At 37.6% G+C, this 26,509-nt stretch overlaps 2 protein-coding genes across 3 annotated transcripts in view; one reads left to right on the forward strand and one right to left on the reverse strand.

Moving 5' to 3' along the window:
• LOC310715102 (craniofacial development protein 2-like) overlaps window positions 1-26,509 on the reverse strand; it is a 367,511-nt gene that overhangs the window by 281,686 nt on the left and 59,316 nt on the right. The gene's annotated exons all lie outside the window — the stretch shown is intronic.
• fancd2 (FA complementation group D2) lies at window positions 144-26,509 on the forward strand. 2 transcript variants are annotated; one of them, XM_083570527.1, is made up of 44 exons: window positions 144-267; window positions 1,247-1,325; window positions 1,423-1,548; window positions 1,801-1,868; window positions 1,958-2,067; window positions 2,179-2,236; window positions 2,899-2,951; window positions 3,135-3,213; window positions 4,054-4,178; window positions 4,395-4,482; window positions 5,538-5,642; window positions 5,914-6,014; window positions 7,049-7,157; window positions 7,242-7,277; window positions 7,370-7,516; window positions 7,641-7,775; window positions 9,583-9,714; window positions 10,951-11,058; window positions 11,491-11,600; window positions 12,363-12,417; window positions 12,495-12,614; window positions 13,313-13,386; window positions 14,027-14,158; window positions 14,325-14,425; window positions 16,483-16,598; window positions 16,763-16,871; window positions 16,962-17,063; window positions 17,494-17,594; window positions 18,059-18,202; window positions 18,317-18,433; window positions 19,590-19,718; window positions 19,835-19,953; window positions 21,425-21,535; window positions 21,699-21,832; window positions 21,953-22,052; window positions 22,151-22,273; window positions 22,794-22,887; window positions 22,995-23,066; window positions 23,807-23,845; window positions 23,932-24,006; window positions 24,121-24,195; window positions 24,436-24,582; window positions 25,896-25,982; window positions 26,104-26,509. In XM_083570527.1, the coding sequence occupies exons 2-44, from the start codon at window positions 1,256-1,258 to the stop codon at window positions 26,176-26,178; spliced, it is 4,311 nt and encodes a 1,436-aa protein (XP_083426653.1). In that variant the 5' UTR covers window positions 144-267; window positions 1,247-1,255; the 3' UTR covers window positions 26,179-26,509. The 2 variants fall into 2 exon arrangements, with proteins under 2 accessions (XP_083426653.1, XP_083426654.1); XM_083570528.1 differs by having other exon boundaries at window positions 1,426-1,548.

Genomic DNA, 26,509 nt, shown 5'->3' on the forward strand with positions numbered 1-26,509 from the left:
TATTCAAACACATGCATATATTCATTAACATTATTATACATATAATCACAAATAATGCAGACAATTTGAACTGAATAAAAGTATAACCAAGATTTGTGTTATATACGTTTTTAATTTGGTTTAAAAAATGAACGATGGTTCCTTACGGATTTACGAAACGTAGGCGCGGGAATCTTCACTGCTACACCTCGAGTGTGTCTTGGGTTCATCTAGAAGAAGAATCCAGAACAAAAAGCTTTTTGAGTTGTTATACATTGAGCTTTGAATGTAAGTAACTACGTAGTTATGAGTACAAGAGTGAGTGTGTGTTGAGTGTGAAAGCCGACGGTTGAGTTGAGTTTACTCTCTGTGTGTGTGTGTGTGTGTGTGTTTGAGTGTTTGAGAACTAGCAGATTTATAATGGCAGCTATTCTAGAAAGCACCCCAGATATCTACATCTACATCGACAATGATTATCAGGTCGAATGTATGTATTTGAGATTAATCTTTTATGAGGAATTTTAGTTGGTGTTTATGGGTTCATTTGGGATTTAGAAGATGTTTATTATGATTAAGGAGACATGATTATTCTGGAATTTAGTATGTTCTTAGAGATGATGGATATCTGATGATCATACCCATATACAGTACGCTTCATCTGTATAGGATGTCTGTATTTATGTGGTAGAAATAATTCTTCCTGTTTACTAGATGTTTACAAGGTGCCCAAATCTGTTCCAGCATCACAATGCGAGCTCCATTAAGACATGGTTTGCGAAATCCTGTCACTGTAACCCATCTGAACGTGCAAAAGCTTTCCACTAGATTGGAGGTTATTCTAATAGCAAAGTGGGACTGCATCTGGAATGGGATGTCACACTTATGGATATGATTGTGAGGTGTCTACAAACTTTTGGCTTTATAGTATATGTCAGGATTCAGAGAAAAGTAAATGTTTACATACTGTTGTTAAACCGAAACAAAGGTTTTCAGAATTCCTATTTTTGGCATTAAAAGATACAAAATATCGAAAAAAAAGAACAGAGAGATGCCACATAAGCGCCACTTTACACTGTAAAGACATCTTAAACTCCTCTTCTGTCAGCGTCTTCAGCAATAAGCGTCTTCAGCAATCTTATCCGTCTTCTAGATAAATATATAGATACTTTTGTTCATCATACGAATGTACATATCATTAAACCATGATAATACTGCCGCTCACATAAACACGTTTTCAACCTGGATTGTGTTCTGTACAATCCAACAGTGGCTGAGGATGATGCGGAAAAAGAAAAGAGCATCGCTCGTTTCAGTAGATGAAGCTCCAACCTTACAGGATGTTCCCAGTAAGTTACAAAATGTTACACTAACTTTATAACAAAAACTTTTGTTTTGGTGCTTGATCTCAGAATGAACAAACACCAATCTGTTGTATTTATTTAGAAGCAAAGAAAAGCAAGTCAACTGGACGTCCAGCCAAATCTGCTGGCGTACCTGATTCTTTTTTTGGTCACATGCTGCGGGAATCGGGTGTCATAATGAGACAAGGCAACGAAGCCAATGAGATAGGTAAGATGTTTCCAGAGATAAAGATTACTCTTAATATCAGGATCTACTGAGGATTAGCATCTACTTCCTCTACAGCTTTTAACATTTGGCTGCAGGCATCCAGCTCTAACTACTAATCAGTCTCTCACACTTTTTTTTCTTCAAAAAGCTAATAGTGCATCTTGCATTCCATAGGATATTTATTTAATAATTTAATATGCAAGATGAAGCACATTTGAGTCCGATCATGTACTTTTTCTCATTTTTAAATAGCCGTGGACCAAGTTGTGTTTCAGAAAAGACTACAGCAGCATCTAAGAAAAAATCCCAGATATCCCAATGTGAGTGATCAGAGACTTTCTATATTCTGTATGGTTTAATTGAATTGGAATTGCGTATTGATGTATCAGTGCTTTCAATCCTCTGGCAGGTCATTCAGGAGTTTATATCTGGCTTGGAGTCACACATCGAAGAACCTGAGATATTTAGGAACTGCCTGCTTCCATGTGTGCCACGTTGTGCAAGCGAGGGAGACACCAGGTAGATACTGAAAAGCAATATGGGGACATTGTTTAGAGGGTTGTGCTGTAAGTAACATAGTGCTGATGTAGTCACAGGTGTTTACATGTTTGTGTGTTTCTGCCCCAACAGTTCAAGCTCGTTTCAAGAGAGTCTGGTGCGAATGCTTCTGGGTATTGAGATGCTGCAGGCAAGAAAAGACAATCTTGTTACTCAATTTTTTTTAGACCACTTAACATTTAGATTCTTAAAGCTTTATTTTCGAAGTAGATTTATGCTTTTTAATGTCCAAGAAATTCCTATAAAATGTGAGTGTACTTGAATTGATGCATTTTTTTTTTTTTTTTTTTTAAATAAATCATAGCTTGATATGTAGCCGAGATCAGAGTACAGGGTCAGCAATGATGTGGCATCAGGGTTCAGGAGTTTTGAGTTAAACCCAACTGTGACATCTTGGCATTAGTCCTGGTTGAATCCTGACTTTCTGATCAGTGACCCTGCAACTCAACCACAGAGTCACCAAGTTTAATTTAGAAAAACCTTTCTGCTTTTCCAGCTGTCCCAAAGTTATTTAAATTGTTTTAATTTGCATATCAGATATGATTCGTGCAATATGCCATTATTAGCTGAGATACTGTTTATGAACATTATGAGAACGTCTCTGTGGAAAAGATGCGACATCCTGGGCATCAAAATTCTTTACTTTTGACTATCTGAACTCTGCTCTGAATGGTAACCCCTAGATCTTTAATTGTGTCACAAACTTTCTCTACGTTTTAATGACACTTCTGCATTGTGTTAAAAACCCCGATCATACTCCAGTTAATAAAGAACAACTGCTTTATTTTGTAGACTCAGGTCATCAACACTTTGTTTGAGAAGCTTCCAGAGTTCATGTTTGAGGGGTAAGCATTTGTACAATATCTAGCTGGGATATGTTCTTATTTTTTTTGCATGCGTGTATTATTTTCGATTATTCTCGATTGGCCTTATTAACTGAGATGCAAATAAATGTTCTGTGCAGTCTGGCTGATACAGACCAATAGCATATCGCTTCACCGGTGATAATTGTTGGTTGTGTGTTTCAGTGTCGGAGAGGATGGTCTGAATATTCCACACCTCATCATTAATCAGCTGAAGTGGCTTGATCAAGTTGTTGATTGCAGGGTATATAAAATATCTGTAGTGCTGATCTGTAAATATTTGTACAGGTTCACTCCAAACTCATGCCCCATATAATAATTGGTTGGTATTAATGCATGTAATTGAATATTATTCAATATGATATTACTGTTTTTGAAGTCTGTATTTATATCGCAGAAAACTTTTCAGAAACTTCTTGAAGAAATGGCAGAAAGCCTAAATGCATTGTTTTGCTTTGTAATATAATGATGTGATTACCGTGTCTTATTGGGAAGTTTTGAGAATACAATTGTAAGAAAAAATGATGAGGACAACGACGATCGTAATGAAGAAGACGTTTATAACGGCGTAGCAGTGGCAAAATACATGAAGTACTTTGGGTTCATCGCAGTCAAAAAGAACGCAGAACAAATTCTGTCCAAAAATGTTATGTGAAAAAGGATTTAGCCTTTAAATGTAAATGAAGTGTAGGAAATGAGTAAAGGAACACATGGCTGGGTGATACTACTATCGAGCCGGAGGTCAGCAGGTGGTAGTCACCGGTACTTACACCGTTGCTGGTGCCGGCCCCCCCAGCAGGTCAGGATAGGGTATTGTTTAAAAGATAATCATGGTTTTGGACATCTTTTAGTTAGAGATGCTTTTTGAGTTAGAGATGCCTTCTACTTCCCACAAATTAAACTGGATGTTAGTTGTGTTTAAATTTAAGGCACGCTTGAAAATAACCACAAAAAGAGATTAAAGAGAATAAATGACTGAAAATGTATTTTGTGTTGTGTATAGCATTGCCTTTGGCCAGCTGTAATTACATTCATCGTGTGTTTCACATATGCTGTTTGTGTGTCTGTGTGTGTGTGTGTGCAGGATTTAGGCAGTAAGCTAATGCAGCTCGTGTCTGTAGCTCCTGTTGAGATCCAGCGTGACATCATTTCCAGTTTACCTGAAATACTGGAGGATTCACAACATGGAGACATGGCCAGGGACCTCAAGTATGCCTTCTAATTTAGCAAAGCCCATGGTTAACCCAAATCTTACAGTATAAATCCATGTTTTGTCTAGACGTTGAGCATTATTAGTCCTTTCTGGATTGTTGTTACTTCGACTATCATTTAAAACGAGCTGACATGTGTTTAGGTTGATCTCATAATGATAAGGAGTGTTGTTAGGATCGTGTGACTCTGAGGTACTTCCCACTCTCTGTTCAGTGCCTTACTCCAGGAGAACACCCAGCTGACTGTACCCATCCTGGATGCCATGTCCAGCCTTAACCTCAGCTCTGCATTACTGTCTGAGGTACCCACCCGCTTACTGCGAACACATATCTGTACAATACTTTTTCTAGAACGCAGTATGTCCGGCTGGCGATAAAGTGATGATTTAATGCTCCCATGGAAACCTAACGGAATCGTCTTTAAATCAGATAATATTTTATTCACATTTATTGTTCAGTTTCACACTCTTGGTCATTTCTCTTAGAAACTCCACCAGTTACTCTGTTGTGTGCTCTTGGGAACCTTCAATGCAACATTAATATTTTTGTTGCCTTACCCTGAAATGTACCTTAATACAATTCTGTCTTTGAGCTCTGCAGCCAGTAACTTTGACCCTAATGGTTTGGATTTTGCTTTGATTATAAATTTATAGCTGTTAGACTACACCATATATTTCTTTGGGATGGACAGGATTAGAAATGAGTTTATTAGAGGGACAGCGCATGTAGGACATTTTGGAGACAAGGTGAGGGAGGCGAGATTGAGATGGTTTGGACATGTGCAGAGGAGGGACATGGGGTATATCGGTAGGAGAATGCTGAGGATGGAGCCACCAGGAAGAAGGAAAAGAGGAAGGCCAAGAAGGAGGTTTATGGATGTGGTGAGGGAAGACATGCAGGTAGTCGGTTTAAAATAGGCAGAGTGGTATAGAGACAGATGATCCGGTGTGGTGACCTCTAACAGGAACAGCCGAAAGAAGACTAGACCTAATATAGGAAGGTGTGTGTCTTACAAAATCATGTCCAATCTATTAGACTTGCCACAAGTGACCTCCAGTCAAAATGTAGAAACTTTACAAAGACGATCCAGAGAAGTTAGATTCACAAGTAGTTACGTTTTATGCGAATACTTGAATCAGTTTTAAAATTCACGTTTGTTACATCCTTTTCTTTCTATTTAATTAATTAAAATTGGTTTAAAATGGTGTTTGAGTATGGAGTGTGCTGTTTTAAAATGTAAATTTGACAGTAATCGTTGGAATAGAACAAGCTGGTCAATATACTTTACATATTCGGTACCATAGAAATGAACTTCCTTACTTGTCCTCCTTTCTGTCTCTGTTTTGTTGTGTCTCAGGTTCGGGGTGCTGTCATGGCGACAGTTGGCGCAGTGCAGCTGGAGGATCTCCCCGTGGTAGTGAAGTTCATCTTACACTCCATCTCTGCTTCTGATGCTAATGAGGTCAGAGCTCCCAAAGCATGGTTAATTAAGTGGCTATCATTTTCCACTACAACACTTTATTTGAATTTTAATATGCGCAGGAAGTACCTGTGTATGTAAACACGTTTACGTCCAATCATGGCATTTCGCAGATGCAGAGCAACTTACAGAAGTGATTTGAAGTCTGGACAAATAAATCATGATACTGGTTTGCTCGTTCATGGCCTGAAAATCAATCTACAGAACTAAGCAATGTCCTACACTGTGTGTGTTTGTGTTTACCTGTGTGTAGGTGGTGTGTGATTTACGAAAGAAGCTTGAGTTGGAGCAGTGTGTGTTGTCGTCAGCGCTACAGGCTTCTCAGAGCCTTGAAAAGAGCAAAATGAACAGAGGGTGAGAAGGAATTTATCACTTGAGCTCGCTGGAATATGCACAACTCCTACGCTCTCAGGGCTTGTGAGGCTTTTTGCCTTGTACTTTCTTTTAACTGAACACAGGGATCTTTCTGAAATTCTAGTCCTCTGAGTTAATAGACCCACTCATGCTTCATGCTGTTAGTGTTATTATTTATTGCTTTATATGTATGCTGACTAACATCCAGTCTGTGTTATTGGCAAATCACCTCCTGGAAAAAGACACACATGAAACCAGAAGTGCTTATGATTTGCAGTACAGCACAAAATTCTTTATTCACTAATAAAATGTTTTTGATCCTTAATATACAAGAATCATTTTTGAATCTACAGCATTACGTATTTTACATTCTGATTGGTTTGAGGTCACTTGATTTTCTACGCTAAAAAAAACATCTTCGCTACTTATAATGCCTCGGATCTAGTCAAATGCATTTATTTCTTTTGACACGAAATAAATAAAATAAAAACCGAATATAATCTTAACCCTGTTTTAAGACGTATGTTACTATTCTGTGATTCGTCTTATTTTATTGGCAGATAATTTTTTTAGCTTAAATTGTAAACCATGGCTTGGAATTTGGTGTATTGTAATTCTTTAATAGGAAATGCTAAATCAATTACACTATTTTCACAATATTTTAACTAGGTAACATTTTCTAGGTCATTTTTTTGCAGTGTAAATGACAAACTGAAATTTTATTATCTTGTTAACTTCGAGAGCAGAAACAGAGACCGGTGAAAGAACGATTTCTTTATTGTTATAATGTAAGTGAAAACAGGCACCGGCTTGTTTCAAGGAACGTCCACAACATTTGACGTAAACACACAGATAAAATACAAGATTTGCACTTCTTTAATAAGTAATAATATAGTGTAGGCAAATTGCTGTGGTATAAGAGGAATAAAACATGCCACACATATAAATGTATATACATAGCTAGTTGTATAAAGCGTTACAACTTGGTCTCTCAATGTTCAAATACTTCAATATATCATCTCCTATCTATCTAGGACCCCCAGTGTACCTGCATGCAGCAGTAAGGACAGCGTGGCTCTGGTCCTGGAAGTCATTAAGTCAGCTGTGCGCTTTCAAAAGACCATCTCTGAAGCCTGGCTCAAGGTAAACAGACTCAGAGTGGCTATATTGTGAATCTTATATATGTGATGCAACAGTCACACAGCAATGCTTTTATTTTCATTTTAGGCAATAGAGAGTGTCACTGAGCCTGAAGATCATAAGGTATAGAGTTTCTTATAGGATTTTTCTTCTTATCATTTTTATTACATTATAATCTGGTTTTATTTACCCTGTTATTTATTTTGGTGTTTCAGGTGGTTGACTTGTTGGTTTTGCTGATTCTCCACTCCACTAACGCTAACCAGAGTCGACGTGGGGCAGAGAAAGTGCTGAAGGCTAAAGTGCGAGGCGGCCTCATTCACGAAGCCCTGCTGAATAAAACTTTTAGGGATTACTCTCAGGTCAGCTTGCATTTTTACTTTATGCATGCCTGTGTGTTGTTTCATTCTGCATGTGTGTTTCTATTGTATGGGATCATTATGAACGTATAGGTATCGTAGTATGCGTTCTCGTGTGTTTGTATAGGTGATGCGTGGATATTTTCCAAGCATCCTGTCCTTGGCGCAGGGGCTGTTGCGTTCTACAGACTGCTGCGTTGTGCCGTTTGGAGGACACATTTACAAACAGGCCTTCACTGCTTTCGACTCCTATTGCCAACAGGTACGGTAACACGGGTGATCGCAACTCATAACACATTCCTATGACTTTTGTTTCCTGCAAATTAATTCCTTGTGATAACTGCTAAAAGATTAGACCTATACTTAAAAAACATTACTTGTTATGGTAATGTGTGTGTGTGTGTGTGTGTGTGTGTGCATGGTGCTTGTCTTATCTAGGGGGTATCAGGGTTGCGGCTATCGATTATTTTAGTATTCGAGTATTCTACCGATTAATCAAGTAATTAGATAAGAAGTACTTTTGCTTTATTAAAGAGCAATACCAAATATACAAGAGAAAATAAGACGAGTCCCTTAAAATGTACAAGTCATTTTGTTCCTTTTTTTAGGGAAATTAAAATTTTTATTGCTGAAATTGCAAAAAAAATATCTGTAAAAACTAAACCCATTTATTGAATTGCCATATTACATCAAAATGCAAATACAAATACACTGGAACCCGGTTATGTCGATGTCCTAGGGGGGTCGCCAAAAAGCATCGAGGTAACCGATGATCGAGATAAACGAAAATCAAAATGGCAGCAGTATATTAACGTGCTTGAAATTTCTTTATGTACATGATGTGCGTTAATAAATGAGAATGTGCATGCACGTGTTTTTGAAGGGGTTTTTTACACAACAGCGTTGCCGCGATTTGTTTGATGAAGGCATGCTATAAAAATACATACAGTACATGTTTATCTGTCATGAATCCACCTGCCACGCCCCCTTCGGCCCCCTTCAGCGTGTCAGGTGTTTTCTCGGCCGCTTTCTCTGAAGCTCCCGGCTTTAATCGCGCACATATGGTGCTCGTTTAGCATCATCACCAGCTCCTATTTAAACTTCCACACTCTCACTGTCCGTTATTGTTGGTATATGTTGGTTCACGGCGGTCGTTGTTATCGCGCATGCGTATCCTTCTATGCTTTTGCTACTCATCTCACGTTCTCCCGTGTGCTGTTCAGCGCCGCGCTTCTACTTTCGCCTCCAGTTCATCGCATAAAATGTAACAACAAAAGGCATATGTGCACTAACTAAGCAGAGATTCACCAGTATACAATACAACACCTGTAGCAGCTGTAAGGTTTGATTTTTCCGCCACTTCCGCGAGTTCTTCTGCGGCTGCATCGAGATAACCGACGTTAAATGGCAAATTTTTCCCCCCTTGTGCTCGAGATATTAGGGTTCGGCGACATAATAAAGTCGACATAACCGATAAAAATGCTTAGAAAAAGCGAGAATTTGGCGGTTCCACTTCAAAAACGTCGACTTAATAGGGTTGTCGAGGTAACCGAGGGCGAGATAACCGGGTTCCACTGTATATAAATAAAACCAATATATATATATATATATATATATATATATATATATATATATAAAAAAAACGTAAAAAATGATCCCAAACTTTGGAAACATTGTCTTCTCACCCCTCGCTGTTCCCCCCCCCCCCATTCCTCTATTTTTCATTCTGCAGCATATTTTGTGTTCCCTGTCCAGAGCATTCCTCTAGAGTTTTAGCGGGTGGTGCGTCAGTAATAATGGTCCCTAGGGAAACGCAGTGCTCTGTGTGTAGTTAAATGGACTAAATAAAGCATCAAGGCAGATTATTTGCTTTTTTTGTATTCGGATTACTTGAGTTACTTGAGGAATCGTTTCAGCCCTAATTTCTACATCACACTGTGTTTCCAGGTCAGGCTTTAGATCCACTATGACTCTGTAAATAAAGCATAGATTTAGTTGAATAAATGAATGAACAAACAAATGAATGAATGATTGAAATACATAGTATGATATATATTTTTTTATTTTAGGAAGTGGTGGGCTCCCTGGTCACACACGTGTGCAGTGGTGTGAGTGGAGAGGTGGACGTGGCTCTGGAGCTGCTGTGTGAATTGGTATCCCAGAAGCCCACAGAGATGGCCCAATACGCTGTTTTTATTAAGGTACGAGTCACAGACACACACACTGCCAGTTTCAAACAAAGGAGTAGGTGTTTTACTTGGCAATAAAGCTCCTTCTGATTCACCACTGAACAAGTGTGCTTATAGACACAACGAATTTGATTGGTAAGTGAAGCTACCAGGACACAAAATAACAGCAAGACACATAATAATAAGAATAAAAAATAATAATAATAGATTTTGTGTAAAGCAGTTTGCCTTGCACAAAAGGAAGAGGTACAGTATGTGAGGGTGGTAGGACAAGTGCCTAGAATTAGAGAAATGGATCGTTTTCTGTATTTAAATGTCCTGATGGTGTTTTGCGTATAATATCAGGTAAAATGGCGAGCAAGACCGGTGAATACGGAAATTCACTTTTCATGAATATTTGAGCTGATGGTCATTATAAAATCTGTCTGATATCTGTTGTTAGATTTTTTTAAATATAAATGTCAAGTGAAGTAGTCTGACGGAGTGCAATAAATGTAAGCTGAATAATCATCATATTAAAAACAATTACAGTGCCATATCATACTTTAATCATTAAATAGGTTAAAGCCTATTTGATAACTATGAGATAATTGCTGTTTTTCTCTGGGGTAACATGGTTGTTGTTACATGATTTACTCGGACTGTAGAACATAACTGACCCAGACTTTTATTCCTTTTTTCCCCCCATTTTTCCCTGGGAGAGGAATTTAAAAATGAAGCAAAACAAAACCGGTTATTAGCATGCTCAATGTTATGTTTGTACACACAATGTTATGGTCTCACACACACACACACACACACACACACACACACACACATAAACACACACACACACACACACACACACACACACATAAACACAGCTTTCTGCATGCAGATTCAACAAGCAACCTAATTTAGCACTGAACAGTAAACATGTGGCCATGATGAATCAGGCTGTCAGTTATTCCTGAAGCCTGTGAATACAACATTAAGCAGAGCTGCACTGATATGAGTAAAGGCAAGAAGATTGAGATCTACTTGTCCCAGTCACCTGAGCTACTGATTTATAAACTCGTAGGCTATTTATTTATGTATATGGTATATGTGAATGAATACACTACCATATTCATAAAAGCTGCTACTATATTTATATATTTTTTTGGAGCATGAACAGTGACGTGCCATTAAACAAGACTCAAAAAACTTAAATTAACTGTGTGCATCCAAAGCGGCTGAAACTTTGTGTCCTGCGGTTTTGCGGTGCAGGGAATTCTGGACTACATGGACAACTTGAGTCCTCAGCAAATCCGGCGTCTCTTCCATGTGCTCAGCTGTTTGGCATTCGGACAAGACCAGCATGGCAGCCATATTCAGGTGTGTTTCTATTAATCTTTAATTCTCTTATCTGCATCCCTGAGATGTGTTATTACCCCAAACTAGAACTTCAACAATTTACTTTCATTTTTAAAATGTGCAGAAAAAGTATGTGCTGTAAAAATAAGCTCCATTTTTGACTGTATAATGAATTTCTTTCAAAGAAGAACTTTTTACTTTTTCAGGGAGGAATTTGTGAACAGGTTATGATTGTAGTCGGTTTTACATTGATTGAGCAGGGACAAAAAAAACTGGAATATTCCCTGTAAAAAAACTACACATCAAATCTGCTTTTCCAAAAAACATACAATGAACTACGCCGGTCTAGTTCTGAGAGCTTTGTTGATAAAAGCTGTATTTTTGATTTAATGTGTCTTTGAATCGTATATTGCAAATTCAAAAGAAATACAAAATGAATCTTATTGTCTGCAGGATGACATGCACATAGTGATCCGAAAGCAGCTGTCCAGTACAGTGCCTAAATACAAACGTATTGGGATCATCGGCGCTGTTATGATGGTGGCCAGTATGGCAGCACGAAGGTAAACATGATATATGACACTGCGCTAACTCTAGTTTCTTTTTACACCCCTGTAATTGTTCTGTATGTTTTCCAAAGAAATTCGCTCAAAGTGCAAGGCAAAAACTAAACAAACGTGGTCCACCACTTACTACGATAATGAAGGAACTCGGATTTGAACTATGTTCCGCATGTAAAAAGGATTGCACATGTATACCGAACCAAAAGCCATGTAAAGGAAAATGTAGGTACGAACACTTCGGGACACACTGACTTTCCTAGTTTAATGTGGTTCTTCCACAAATGTTACCACAAAGTAGGAGACAATTGTAAAGGTGGTCTTTGGATGCGGTTGCTTGCAATTTTCCCTTCACTTGAACTAGAAGGCCTATGCTTGTTCCAGCCTAACAATGTCCGTGTCCAGATACAGTTTACATCTTGAGTGACCTGCTATTGAGCTCTGATCTATATCAGATAACACCCTTATCACTAAAATGTACAAATGTCCACACTCGCACTACACAATCTGTTGTACAGGTGGAGGTTATTATAACAGTATATTGGAACTAAATGTGAAATGGTATGTTCAGAAAATACAAAGGAATTTCATTGTTCATATAAAAGCCATTTGAGCTGAATTTTACATGTAACTATGATCTCTACCCTTTTTGGTTTCCTCTCACAGTTTTGAAGCTATTTTTCCCCTGACGATGCTTAAATGGTTAGAAATGTTTGCTTTTATATATCAGATCTATTCGTTCACATGTTTTATCATGTGTTGCAGGGACCGATCAGAGGGCTCTCAGGGAGGTACACTGCCTAAAGACACACAGCGACAGGTAAGCAATACTTAACACTGAATGCGTGTTTATGCTTATGTTTGTGTGGTTACTTATAGCGATGTGTGTTTGGCAAGGTGACTACGCTTCTGGAGTTGGTGCGCTCGTGCAGTGAAGGCTCAGCCGAGGCCTCCGCACTGTATTATGACGAACTGGCCAACCTTCTGCACAACCACAGACTGGACCCACTGGTGCAGGTGTGTGTCTCTTTTCATCAGCAGGACATTTTGTGTTGATTCTCATTTCTCACTTTTTATGCACTGCATACGAAGAAGTTTAAAGACCCTTATGTACAATTTTAGAGTTAGATGATAACTTTAGTATGTGTGTACGAAAAGCATACATGCACATGCACTAGGTGGGTCAGAGCATCACAGATACTGCAATATAATGCATAAGCAGTGTATAAACCTGTATACTCCTTGGCAGAAACGTGGGCCATCCCCAAATAGCAAAATATTAAGGTTTTAGTTATATTATTCCAGTAAATGAGCAAGAATTAAACAAATAATGTAGATCTCGTATTATGAGTTTGTTATCAGGCCCTTAATAGGCCACATCAAGCGAGGCAGATAAACAAATAATGTTTAATCTTTTAAGAAAAAACACCAACACACCACACAGGCAAGTGTTAGTTTGGTGTGAATTAATTTTACATAATTATTATGATTGTACCTTATGTACACATTTCACACACACAAAAAAAAAGGATATTTTGTTAGTTTCTCCCCAAACAGTTGGCACAGGAGCTCTTAGTTCATTTGTTGAATTCCTGCTAATTTTCTGCCCAGCGATTTGTTGCTAAACCAATAAACAGTTGCCATTTTGCCCATTTTTTTTTGCCACTGAATGTATTCTTAGTACCTGGACTTTGCTCTGCTCTGTCCTCTGGCAGGCGTGGATCGGCAAGAGTGTGCTGGAGGATTTCCAGGAGGACTTTGTTGTGGACCTTGGACCAGAGATACCAGGGTGGGGGCCTCACTCAATACAGTGTTGTGTACAGAATTGGTTGTGTACACTGGAATGGTAGTTGTGAAACTATTTGATGAAATGAAAAACTGACAGTTTGACAATTTACACAAAAAAGTTACACAAAATACAGTATCGCACAGTTATTTCTAATAGTGATATAAAAAGAATATATAATATAAAAAACAATTTTACGTGTGACATCTTACACACAATGGCTCCTTAATGCACTTCATAAACATGTACAACTTTGTGTTACCCAAATCTTGCGTTATTGTGTAGCACATTCTGAAGCAGTGGTGCAAACACACATTTTTAAAAAAAAGAAAAATTGAAAGGGAAGAAAATAGATTTTTTATTGAATTGTTTAGCATGTATATCAGCCCAGATGATCAAATAGTAGGATATTTTTTGCTCCGTAAAGTCAGCAGTGACGAGATGTTTTGTGGCAGGGGGTCCCTATATGAACTTTTGACTGTGATATTTTTTAGCTATCAATATTTTGAAGTACAAGAACAAGCACTTGATACAGATTGCTCCCTGTAATTATAATTGAAACTTCACTGTTATAGGAGATGCTTTTACCTGTCATACAAAATATTCCTGTTGTTGCTAATGTTCTTGCCTTTGTGTATTGCAGAACTTTTCCATTCACTGCCTCAGTCATGTACAATCTGGATGAAGATGAGAGTCAGGGAGGAATAGCCATTAACCTGCTGCCCCTAATGGCTAAGGATCTACTGCACAAAACAGACAGCAACAGAGACGGCAGGTCAGAACAGACACTGTGTTCTATTTTGTACTAGCATGTATTAAAACATGTAAATTTCTTGGCTATTTTATAGCAGCAACACATTATCTTTCCCATAATGTTTAATAAAAATAGAGGGCTCACTAATATGCTTTCCTTTCCTTTTCCTTCTTCTCTTCTTTCCCAGACATGTTTCTCCTCTGTGTCTGTCCTCGTTCTTCAGACTTTTGAGGCTGTGCGAGGAGGAGCAACACCAAGGTGACCTGGAGGAGATCGATGCTCTTCTAGGTCAGACTCAACCCAAATACACTCTCACATCACCATCCACATAGACCCTCAAGGGACTCAAATATTCTTACAGACCCACAGATCTGTAATTTGACCTTGGGAATAGAGCCAGAGCACAAATTCATCTTCCTTTATCAGCAAATATATGCAGTTAGATATTACTAACATTAGCCAATGAACATTATGATTAATGTACATTTACATTTACAGCGTTTGGCAGAAACACCGTTCCAGAGCGACTTTTATTCATGTAATTTATACAACTGAGCAGCCACAAGTTGACTGTACACATTGCTGATATTTTCTAACTCTGACACTCGATCCTTAGTCTGTCGCAGCCAGAGAACAATGGCCTTTTTGTAACAGGAGGAAGTAGACATGGACTCACGACAAAATAATACAGTGTTGTCTTACTGAGAGCATTGCGTCATTGCTTGTTCAAATGATCAGTAAATCATTACTCCTTTAGCAAATGCAATTGAACTAGATGCGCAATTCTTGTGGCATTCATTCTTGGCACTTCTAGCTTGGTCCAGAGTCACCAAGTTGAAGGACGATAGTGGAGAAAAAAGAAATGATTTAATGATCAGAATAAACCAATCACCGGACATATGTTACTGCAAAATGTATTACTGAAATGCTCCATTTACCTGGTGTTTGCCACTATAGGATTTTCATATATTTTTTCTTTTTTAATAACTGCCACAAAAACAATAGAACACTAATTATATTTCATTTAATATAACAGTAGTGCGTGTTATTAATATCATAAATTACTGTTGAATACTCAAAGCTATTTGGTCAGGAGGTGTTTAGTCTTTATATAACAGCAAATCTGTCACTGTAGTTCCAGTTGCAAGGCAAATGCACTCCATCTAATACATTATTAATATCTTAATAATTTCTCTGAATAGTTATCTTCACATATTAACTCTAGTCTGTCTCTAGTATTCAGAGTATTTCCAGCCTTTGTCTAAATAACTCTTCAATCTTAGAAATGCCTTTAATTGATACAGTTGTCCTCACTTTCTCCAACACCTCACACACGCCTGTTATGTTTCTTATAGCTGTTATATTGTTTGGCATAATTGTTCTTATACACAGTCAAGTTTATTAACCAGTAGGGGACAAAGTACATGAACCATGTACTTGAGTAAAAGTAGAGATACAGTAGGTAAAATATTACCCCAGTAAAAGTATAAATGCTCCAATTAAACTTTCACTTGACTAAAAGTACAAAAGTATTTGTCTTCAAATGTACTTTGAAGACAAAATTATCCAAAGTACTATGATTTATTATGGCTATAATGTTTCTATTATCATTTTGTCCCAAGACTCTTTGCTTAATCGACTCAGTTGATGTGAAAAGACTCCAATATTACTCTAAGCACACCGATCTATTAAAAGAATGATATTAATGAGTCCAACACTGATTTAAAATATTTTTTTCAACTACTTCAAAAACGTCAGTTACTTCAAAAACATCTTGCAAATAAAGCCACGGGTGCTGTGGCAAGTTAGAAATTTCTTCTATCATTTATTCCTCCCAAATAAATCTGCTTGCTGTTGAACTGACGCTAAACTTTATGTTGGTGATGAGTAGATACCACCAAGTAGGAATCAAAACAAGTTTGAAACAAAGCGTGCCCTCGACCCTGATTGGTAGCTCGCTGCGCGTTTTTTTATTCGCTCATAAATAAAAAGGAACGACTGATTTCTTAAAATGTAGCTGAGTAAAAATTACGATCTTTGTAAGTAAATGTGTAACTGTAGTAAAGATTTTGTAACGTGAAAGTAAAAGTCCCTGTAAAAGGAAATGTCCAGGTAATGTCCAGATACGCGAAAAAACTACTTAAGCACAGTAACGAATTACATTTACTTTGTTACTGTCCAACACTGCTGTAAACTGCTGTAAAGGGATATGTATAAGCTTGCTGAAGGCTCTTTATCAATAGAAAAAAAATATCAGAGAGCTGATATTAGCATTCTTATGGCGTGTATTTAGTTTATAGTACAAAAGTTGTAAGTAATTATTTGTGTTGTTTGTATTGGTGCAGGCTGTCCTCTCATCCTGACTAACATGGAGGTGATAGAGAAGATAGAAAGTTTGTCTAAGGCAGAGCGAGAGTTTCTCTGCTCTTTGCTCTTCTGCACCATCAACTGGTTCAGAGAGGTCAGTGCACCCATTTTTATCCAAGAATTAACAAGTGTTTTATACAAATCCGCTCTGTAATCTATTTGATTATACTTGTCTCTCGTTAAAGGGTTGCTAGGGTAACAACACCGACTTCAGAAATGACAGAAAGTTAGACTTAGTGTGTGTTTGTGTGTTTTTAGGTAGTAAATGCGTTTTGCAAGCTGAAAGACCCTGAGATGAAGATGAAGGTTATTACTCGTCTTCAGAACATCACTTACCTGCAGACGCTGTTGGAGACATGTTTGGCAGGTTGTAAACCAGAATTATGGCGGATTAATGAACATGCGTTTGATTGGAAGTTGTACAACTCTTAAATGTTTATGGATATGTATGTTTCAGTCAGCCCGGGATTCACTCCTCCTCCGGCTAATTTTGACACTGATAGTACGGAGGTTTTGGCTCCAGCGCCATCTGTTGCTCCAACCAAGAAAGCAAAGAAAGGTAAAGATTTAAGAGGCCTAGGTGCCCGGGTTTAGGAGCCAGATTATATGTAATACTCAATGCTCTCATATGTGATAAAATCACACCTTGGATAAAAATGATGTATAAAGCTTCAAGTAAAAATGAAAATAGGTTGAAATGTCAGCTGTATTATGATTACTGTTAAATATGCGTTTCAATAAACTGGTAAAGTCACATGCGACATTGTAATAGAGTTTGCAATGGTCTTTTTCTGCTCTTGTCTCTTTGCGTATTTGGTTCTCACTTTAATTGTGTTTGGTGCTATATCACATTACCAACATCTGCAATGTTAATAGGAGTGTGTTGACTTTTATATCCACCGTAGTTAGATTTTTTTATAGTGCCAGTGTGAGTGTGTATTATTATTATTATTATTATTATTATTTATTTATTTATTTATTTTTTGTAGAGTCTACAGGAAAGAAGAGGAAAGCGTCGACTAGTAAGAACACTTCGACAGAAGGCTCACAATTGGAGGAGGCTGCTGAGGCTGATGAACTTCAGGCACAGGCAAATAAACAATACCACTGTTACAACACACACAAAGACCATGGTTGAAATGGATGAAACGGGGAACTTATCTACCTCAATAAAAAGTTGGAAATGAAAATGTACTATAACAATCATACATGCATATTTACATTTATGGCAGTTGGCAGATGCCCTTATTCTTATGATCTTATATCTTAACCATTGATAATCTGAAGATTCGTTATTATTAACTTAAATAATTCTCCAGTCACTGAGTCATATTCTTAATGTGATGTTTATTTATTAATTTTTTTCATTCTCCTCTAACTTGAATCTGCTTGGAAATGCTACGGCTTTATTTACTTAGGATTGAGTTTTTGTCTGTAAGGACTAGCAATGAAGCAAAAAATTTAACAGTCTAGGATTTTTGTCAGCATGTTATTAACAACCCAGTTATTTATTGATGGACACATTTGACTTTGAGAATGCGTTTGTTGTGACAGGACCACCCGGAGAAGGAGGCCAAAGCAGGAGTGAGTTTGTCCTCATACCGGCCGTATTTTAGGGAAATGGACCTGGAGGTTCTGAACGTTTTGCAGTGTGGCCTGCTCTCGAGATCAGTGCTGGACACCGAGCTCCATAGCAAGGTCAGCGAAACCTCTGTCTCGTTCTGTTTGCCATGACATAGTTAAGCAGTACTTTATGAACAGTAAGGGTAAAGGATGGATGATAAAATAAAGTCTTGATGGCTGTTGTGGCAGGTACGAGAGGAGGTACAGCTGGGTCCTGCTGAGTTGGTGTTTCTGTTGGAGGACATGTGGCGTAAACTGGATTTCAGTCTGACTGCTGCTCCAGCCAAGAAAGTCCCATTTTTTAAAGTAGGCAAACATACAAAAAGGTCATTAGTCGGGGGTGTAACGTACGCAAAACACACGGTTCGGTACGTACCTCGGATTTTAAGTCATGGTTTGGGTAGATTTCGGTACGGTTACGGAGAAGAAATGCAAAACATAAAATTGCTTGTCGTTTTTTATTAACGCAGTCGAGTATTATTAACATTTGTGAGCATCAACGGTTTACATTTTTAAAACAATGTTGTTTGGTTAAACAATATATAAAAATAATATTTTATAAAATAAAATAGAATAAATATAATGACTGCAATACAGTTCTTTTTTATTAAATTGATTACATTGTGTAATCAATTAAATTGGCACAAATTAAATTGATTAAATAAAATTTAATCAAAGGAAAATTTGAATTGCATAGTTTACATATGTTAGACCCGATTTGGGTAATACAGATGTATACAGTGTGTGTGTGTGTGTGTGTGTGTGTGTGTGTGTGTGTGTGTGTGTTACATTTAATATTTAATGTTCTCAAGATATGATTTCCTTAACTGTTTTAGTTATTTCAGCATACTTTAACAAACATCTTCATTCCTTCCATCCTTCATTCATTCACTCCCTCAGTAGGTGGAATGTTCAGGATTTTCTCCTTTTAAGAGAAATTCTTGAAGCTGGACATTAAACTCTAAAGAATCCACAGCCGCTAGGCACTTCTTGGTTAGCAGCTAACGCTAGCACTGTGGATTCTTTAGCGTTTTCAAGCATGCGCAAAACAAATCTTATTTCCGGTATGGTCTGAGTAGCCTCAGTGACACTGGACTCTACACTGTGCTCAGTGACACACTAATTTCTTTTTATACCCCCGGCATTTTTGTGCATGTTTGTTTTTAAGTTTATTAATATTAAATGTGGCGGCTACTAAACAAACGTACAGTCCGCCACTTAATATGTTCCTGCGAGAACTCTAAAAGCCCTGTAACAAAAAACTTCAGTACGGACACGTGAACCGCTACACCCCTAGTCTTTAGTATATAACTCTTTTCTACATCACAAGCTGAAGCAATGTTCCACCTTTCCTCCATTTTTAACACACTCTTAAAATAAACAATTTTATATAGTTGAGCATCAAGAACAAACTATTGACCTGTAGGTACAATGTGATAACTTCTATGTCTGTGCTGTGCAGTTGAAGGCCGACAAGGCACTGGGATTCTCACACCTGCAGCAGAAAAGCCCCAAAGATGTCGCCACTTGCTTTGTCGAGCTGCTAGAGACGTTGTGTACACACCTTGAGAACTGCCACAACCACTTCCAGGCACGCTTTAAACATATAAAGATTATAGCATTTAAAATAAATGCTTTAGCTGTTGTTGTTTTCAATGTGTATATGATAATTAATATTTTTGTATGTGTGTGTGCATGTTCCAACAGACTTTCCTGAGTGAAAACCAAGGAGTGGTGGATGCATTAGGTGTGGATATGAATGTACAGCAGCTTATGAGTTCAGCTTATCATCTCCTGCTGCAGGTCTTACATACAGCATTTAGCTGGTGAGAAATACAGAGCCACAATCAGTTTACAGATGGATGGTTTTTAGGCTTTAAAAGAAAACTGCATACTGAAACACATTGATTGTTTGTTCTGTGGCTAGCAGTCCTGGTGGTTATTATGCACATGAAAAGTTAGAAGTATTGAGCCACACTGTTGCCAAGGAGGGGACAATTGACAAAATTGCAAATATTATGCCATAAGAATAAATGGACAGAGGTGGCAAAAGTACACACATCCTTCACTAAAGCAGAAGTACAGATACTCATTTTTTAAAAGACTCTGGTAAAAGTTGAATTACTGAATATACTTATTTACTCAAGCTAAAGAAGTTTCTGACCTGTACTTAAGTAAAAAGTAGCCATTACTACTACCTGTTTTAGTGTCACGTTGGTAACTGGACCTCACATCGTATTAATATATTAATGCAAAAGAGTTTCTAATTTTGTTACCTAATGAATGTATGCAGGCTGAACAACCACCATATACAACACAAGCAGAGAAAAGATGATGGTGATCAAGAATTTCTCAGCTCTCAGTCATGTTTACATTGCTGTCTCCCTCTGTCTCATTCATGTCAGCCATACTTCTTGTTCCGTTCTGCCTGCTCATTGTTTGTAGGCTTTGTAAACTAGCCTACTTCTGTGGTGTGAGAGCCAGGAAATGATACACCAGTGGTAGATTGAAAAAGCCACACAATGACAAGAAATATGTAGATGTGCTGAAAACAACGGGCAGTAAGAAGAGAAAAATGTTGATCATGTCGCCAAAAAGATTACAACTAAAGTAATGAGCCTGGTTTAAAAGTGTAAGAAGTAGAAAGTACAGATGTTTGTGTAAAAAAATTTAATGAGTGACAGTAAAAAGTTAAATAAATAGTGAAGTAATGTACTGATACCAGAAAGATCTACTTAAGTACAGTAATGAAGTATTTGTACTTCATCACTTCCCACCTCCGAAAATGGATGACCTCAGTTTTAAAGTATAGCAGCCATTTACCTTTTTTTCCAGCAATGTATAATCTCCTATGAATCAACCATTAAAACTAGAAGTTGTGGAGACCACAAATGCTAGACTCCGGAATGCAGCACAGCTATTTTAATTGCAGTTCCAGCAAAAACCTGACTCGGCCCGCTACTGATCTACCAAATGACAAGACGACGATAAAACATTGCATTGTTTTGGAACATTGTCTGTTTAAGTAGAGTGCACAGTCAAAGTGAAATCAATCATGTTAGGTAGAGATGAATTCAGACTGAACCAGCAAGGTAGTCACACTGCACTGTGGGTAATGCAGGCAGCCATTAACCAAAGTGAAACCATGTAAATGAAAGACGTTTAAATTGCACAAGTCATTTCTGGATATCTTTAAATCGAAGGTCAGATTTGAAATATATGAAATAGTATGCTGGCCAATGGATGTTTCTTAAATTTGCATCTTTCGACTTCGTGTGCTTTTGATGTGTTTCACAGGTCTGGATTCTCCCATCCAGAACAGCGGCCACTGTTAAAGCGTGCTCTGGGCGGGCTAGCCAGTCGACTGAAGGAGAAAGATGCAGACCTAACCTTGGAGCAGCTTATAAAGTGAGCAGTTCTGTTTCTGGAAAGAAAAGAGAAAAAAAGAATCACCTCAATCTTTTTCAAGTCATGTTTAATGCAGTGATGGTACATAAGTCATTTTTATTTAAATGTGCTCAACTATTATACAAACCACTAAATGGCTTCATTAAGGTGTCTGTGTATTTAGACACAGTTTCGAATACCTGCTGAATTTCCGGAGCACCCTGCCCAGCCTAAACACAGCTCTGATCCTGACACGGCTGCTCATTGTGCTCAGTCAGTATGCACGATCCAGCCCCAGCTTCTACAGAGAACACACCGGTCTGTCAGCCTGGACACAGTATTTCAACATGAAACAAACATCTGTTTGTTTTTTTTGTCTGTTTAAATGATTACTTTCTGGTAATTTCTAGCTAATCTTATGTCCCACTTAATCTCCAGCATCCCTGGCTAAGCATCTCCTGTGTCAGGAGTGGGTGACAGGAAGTGGAGCAAAGGAACGTGGGAACAAGCACAGCAATGCACTCCAGAGTCTCCTCAGGTTCCTTGCATGTTATTATGCTGGTAGTTTAGTCATGTCTGGACTGAAATCTTGTTGTTTTTTTTTTACCCTTCTGTCTATTTCCTATTTTCTTCTAGTGTTTATCTAGGACACGCTGATGATGTGCTGAGAGCAGTGGAAGAGATCACGGAAAACGGGATCTCAGAGCTGATAAACGCCTCAAAAGACTCAAGCTCTCGCAGTTGGCGCACACTCAACAGGTAGAAAGATTAAATATAAAATAGTATTTTATTCTTCGAGGCAGATAAAAAGTAGCTATTATTATTATTATTATTATTATTATTACTATATATGATGAACATGAAGCATTTCTCACAGTAAGAGATAAAGAATGGAGGGAAGCATTAGCTTAGTTGTTAAGATGCTAGATCAGAAGTTCACAAGTTAAAGTGACTGCAAGTTACTGCTACTGCTGGACCCTCATTTGCTTAGTTGAATAAAAAATAAGTTGCTCTGTATAAAGACGTCTGTCAAATGCAGTGAATGTAATGAAAGTGTGCCCCCTTTTAAAGTAATGCTTATCATAATTCTGTATGATAACAGAAAACTACTGTAATAATGCTGTGTGTAGACTAATAAGATTTTAGTTTGAAGGTAAAACCGTTACACATATTTCTACAGAATCTCAGAGTGATTTTTTTCTATTGTAAGAGTAAACATCTACAAACATACTGCCACCGTGTCGTTCCCTTCCATTTTTTCCCCTTTTTAACTTTCCAGGCAGACTTTCTTGGTATACTATAAGGTTTTGATGGCGGAGCTGGAGAAGTGTGTACGAAAGATACCTCCTGGGAAACAGACAGACAGCAAAGAGGTGTGTGTGTGTGTGTGTGTGTGTGTGTGTAATTTACATTTTGCACTTGCAAATTGTGAATCTAGGAATGTGCACAATACAATATGATTATTGTGGTTAATCTCCAGGTTCAGAGCGAAAAACTGCTACTGTGGAACTTGGCTGTCCGGGATTTCCACATTCTCATTAACATGGTCAAGGTACAGAGACACATGACATTTATATGAGCCATACAATGATTGATTGCATTCATTTGCCAGTTACAATTCAATCAGATTAAACATTATAAAAACGTAGACACCAGGGAAAGAAGGTGCACGGTGTTTCTAGTTAAAAGGACTAAATATCGGGTAGTTGTGAGTACTGGACCAAAGTGTGATGTTCATGTTTAGTTTGTGTTCAAATAGTTCTTATCCAATATCTTTGTTGGACCTGAGCCTAGGCAATATTATACATGTAATGTTTTCATGCCAGTTTGGTGAAGTATATTTTTTGTGCTTTTGAGCCAAAATATGTTATAAGAAAAAAAAACTGAGCCTCAGAGCCTTTTGACGGGTGATTTGCTATGCCTGAAGAATGAAATACTACAAAAAGTAGAAAAGAATCAAAACTCTTCTGGGAGTCTCTTGAACATGCGAACTTGCCATGGCTGAGTTAGCCTGGTCAAAAACTGAAAAAAAAATAAATAAATCGTTTCAATATGCATTTTGTCCAATTTTACTTTAATTATTTATGCAAACAAATTCTTTATAAATCATTCGGAACACACCCATAACTGCAATTGCTATTTAGCTATTAACCAAATGTTGATTAGTTGTCAAGTTAGTAACTTTGTTATATAACTGAGACACATTTTTTCCAGAAATGTTTCAAATCGTAGAGGTCTCTAATGACGCATGCACACATGTTAAGTGTCTCACTTCTCTTTCTTAATTCTCAGGTTTTTGATAGCAGACCAGTGCTCAATGTGTGTTTAAAGGTGAGCAGATCAAATGAAGAAATGCAACGTTTAGTTGTTACAGGAAATGATCGTTGTTTACACTGTGAACCGTGTTTTCATTGTAGTATGGTCGGCTTTTCCTCGAGTGCTTCCTTAAGCTTGGGATGCCTCTCCTTGACTTCAGCTTTAAAAAACACAAGGTATGTGTGCTTTTTTCAGCAGTGTTATTCTTCAGTCTCGATTCCTTAAATATATTTTTTAGCCATGTTCAAATTTGCGTCATAGTTTTGAGAAATCTGATTGATTTCTTCTAGGAAGATGTTCAGAGTTTACTGAAGACCTTCCAGCTCAGCACAAGGCAGCTTCATCACATGTGTGGCCACTCTAAGGTAATAAGAAACTATTGCACAGTATCGCAGATATAAATATACAGACATGTACAGTTTCCAAACATTCTAATTTGAGAGATAATCACACAAGTTTAAGTACAGAATTTTATGAGTGTACCAGCTAAGAGATCATTGTTAATTTATTATTTTTGTGAGCTATACACTGGATAGCATCTATGATGCTTTGGAAAACCGGACCAAGATATCAATAACTGCAACGATGACCTGCTTTGTTTTCAGATCCGTCAGGACACCGCGCTAACCAACCACGTGCCAGCCCTGAAAAAGCACCTTGAGCATTTTGTGTATCGTGTAAAGGCAATGTTGACTCTTAACCAGTGCCAGGAGGCTTTCTGGCTAGGCAACCTGAAGAACAGAGATCTAAAGGTGAAACCTGTGGGACGCTTACTAATAAGCAATGTCTGTTTATGTCTCTCTATGGTATAAGAATTTTGACACCCAAACAAAATAGGATTCAATTTGAAAATAAAACTGTGTTGATGATAAGAATTTATGTCTGTTTACATTTGCTCATTTTGCTGAAGATTTCTAAAGCGAGCCATGGTTGGACCAGGATATACCTGAGCAAGTGATGGTTAAGGGGTTTGCTTATGGAAGTGGCACCTTGGCACTTTTTGGATTTGATCAATAGCCCAAAACCATAAGCACTGAACCACCACTGTTCATTTAAGCTAATCCAAGGTTTATCCATTAAATGGTGAATCTGACAGTCCTGAATCTGACATACTGTCAGGATGGGGGTCAGTATCAGTATCCCAAATATAAAAGCAGAAGAATTATTATGCTGAGCAATTTTCCTTACAGAGTTTAGCTACATATAAACTGTATTCATCTATTCAGCCTGGCAAAGAATTTCTGAATTATCAGAGCTGTTTTTATAAATAGTGACAGTTATTTTGGCACTGCTACATTAGCTAACATCCTCCTCTAGTAAACAGGCTCTTCAGATTCCAAATCAGCAGTTCACATACACAGGGTTAGGTTTCCCGTGTAGCCTTTTTGTAGTTGCATACTGAAGGTAGTAGAACAGTGTCACTGGGTAGTTTACTGGACAGGAGAGGTTGGGATGGTAGGAGAGCTTGGAAGTTGAGGTTGACCGATTCATTGGTTTTGACGATTAATCGGCATTAATAGTTGCTTCCATACTGATTTCCGGGTAGCGTCCGTTGCTGGAGCGACTGAGAAGGTCGGCTGTCATTACGAGTATGGCCTCTAGAGGCGAATCACTGACACCACATGCTGTTTGTTTTTGCACACGAGACTGCGCGTTTCACTGAGAGATTTATTTCATGTAGCACATTTTCCTGATTCAGTTAAATTCATTATTTATTTTTTGGGTAATACATTTCAGAACTATTTTACATAGATTGTTAAGTTTGTTTTTTTAATCCAACATCCATTTAAAAACTATATGTTTATTATATTTAGAAACTATATGTTTGCAATTTTAACTTTATAGGTGTTCATGGGTTCTTTAGTAACAATTGTATTCTCAGTTATATTTCAACAAATTCTTTTTCTCAAATCAGTTCTCAGCATGAGTTTTTGAGGTCTGTAGTTAGCAGAGATCTGCATTTCCACTGTAGCACAAATAGAAAATTTAAAAACTTTCCTTACTAATTTTTGGATTAGACAGCTATTATATATTGTATACTTATGATTTTTGATTGTATTTTTAGGGTGAAGAGATTCTCTCACAACGCTCACAAGAAAGTGATGATGAGGATGAAGAATCTTCTCAGGTAGAAGAAGGGAATGAGGACGAGGTATTAGCTACTTTATTTTCAGATAAAAACCTGTTCAGGATTTAGAATTTAATTTAATTTAAAATAATCGTTCTTTTTCTGTTAAAAGTTTGTTCACATCAAGTTTTGTTTTCTGGCTCAGGAAAGTGATGCTGACGAAAAGGAAAATGGGCAGCAGGATGAAGAGGAAGAGGAAGACTCTGATGTGTCAGACTGATCATGCAGCAAAAACTGGCTTTCATCCAGTCAGATTCAACTTTGCATCTACAGATATAAATCTCTTTAAAATCAACATGCCATCATTTTGAATCCTCGGCTTGATATTTGCTAAAATATTTGGATAAAAATCTGAACACCTTTTACTCAAATTGTTAAGAAAAAGAAATTGTTAGAAAACTGCTTTCAGTTTTTATACTAATTTCCTTCTTTGCTGTTCTCATTGTCTTTTCCTGTTGGATTACATCATATAAAAATGTGTGTGTGTGTGTGTGTGTGTGTGTGTGTTTTATATATATTCATTTGTTAATAAAATATTGTCATGATCTCAA

This window comes from Silurus aristotelis (genome assembly GCF_946808225.1).
Source record: "Silurus aristotelis genome assembly, chromosome: 2".
Classification (NCBI taxonomy): Eukaryota; Metazoa; Chordata; class Actinopteri; order Siluriformes; family Siluridae; genus Silurus; species Silurus aristotelis.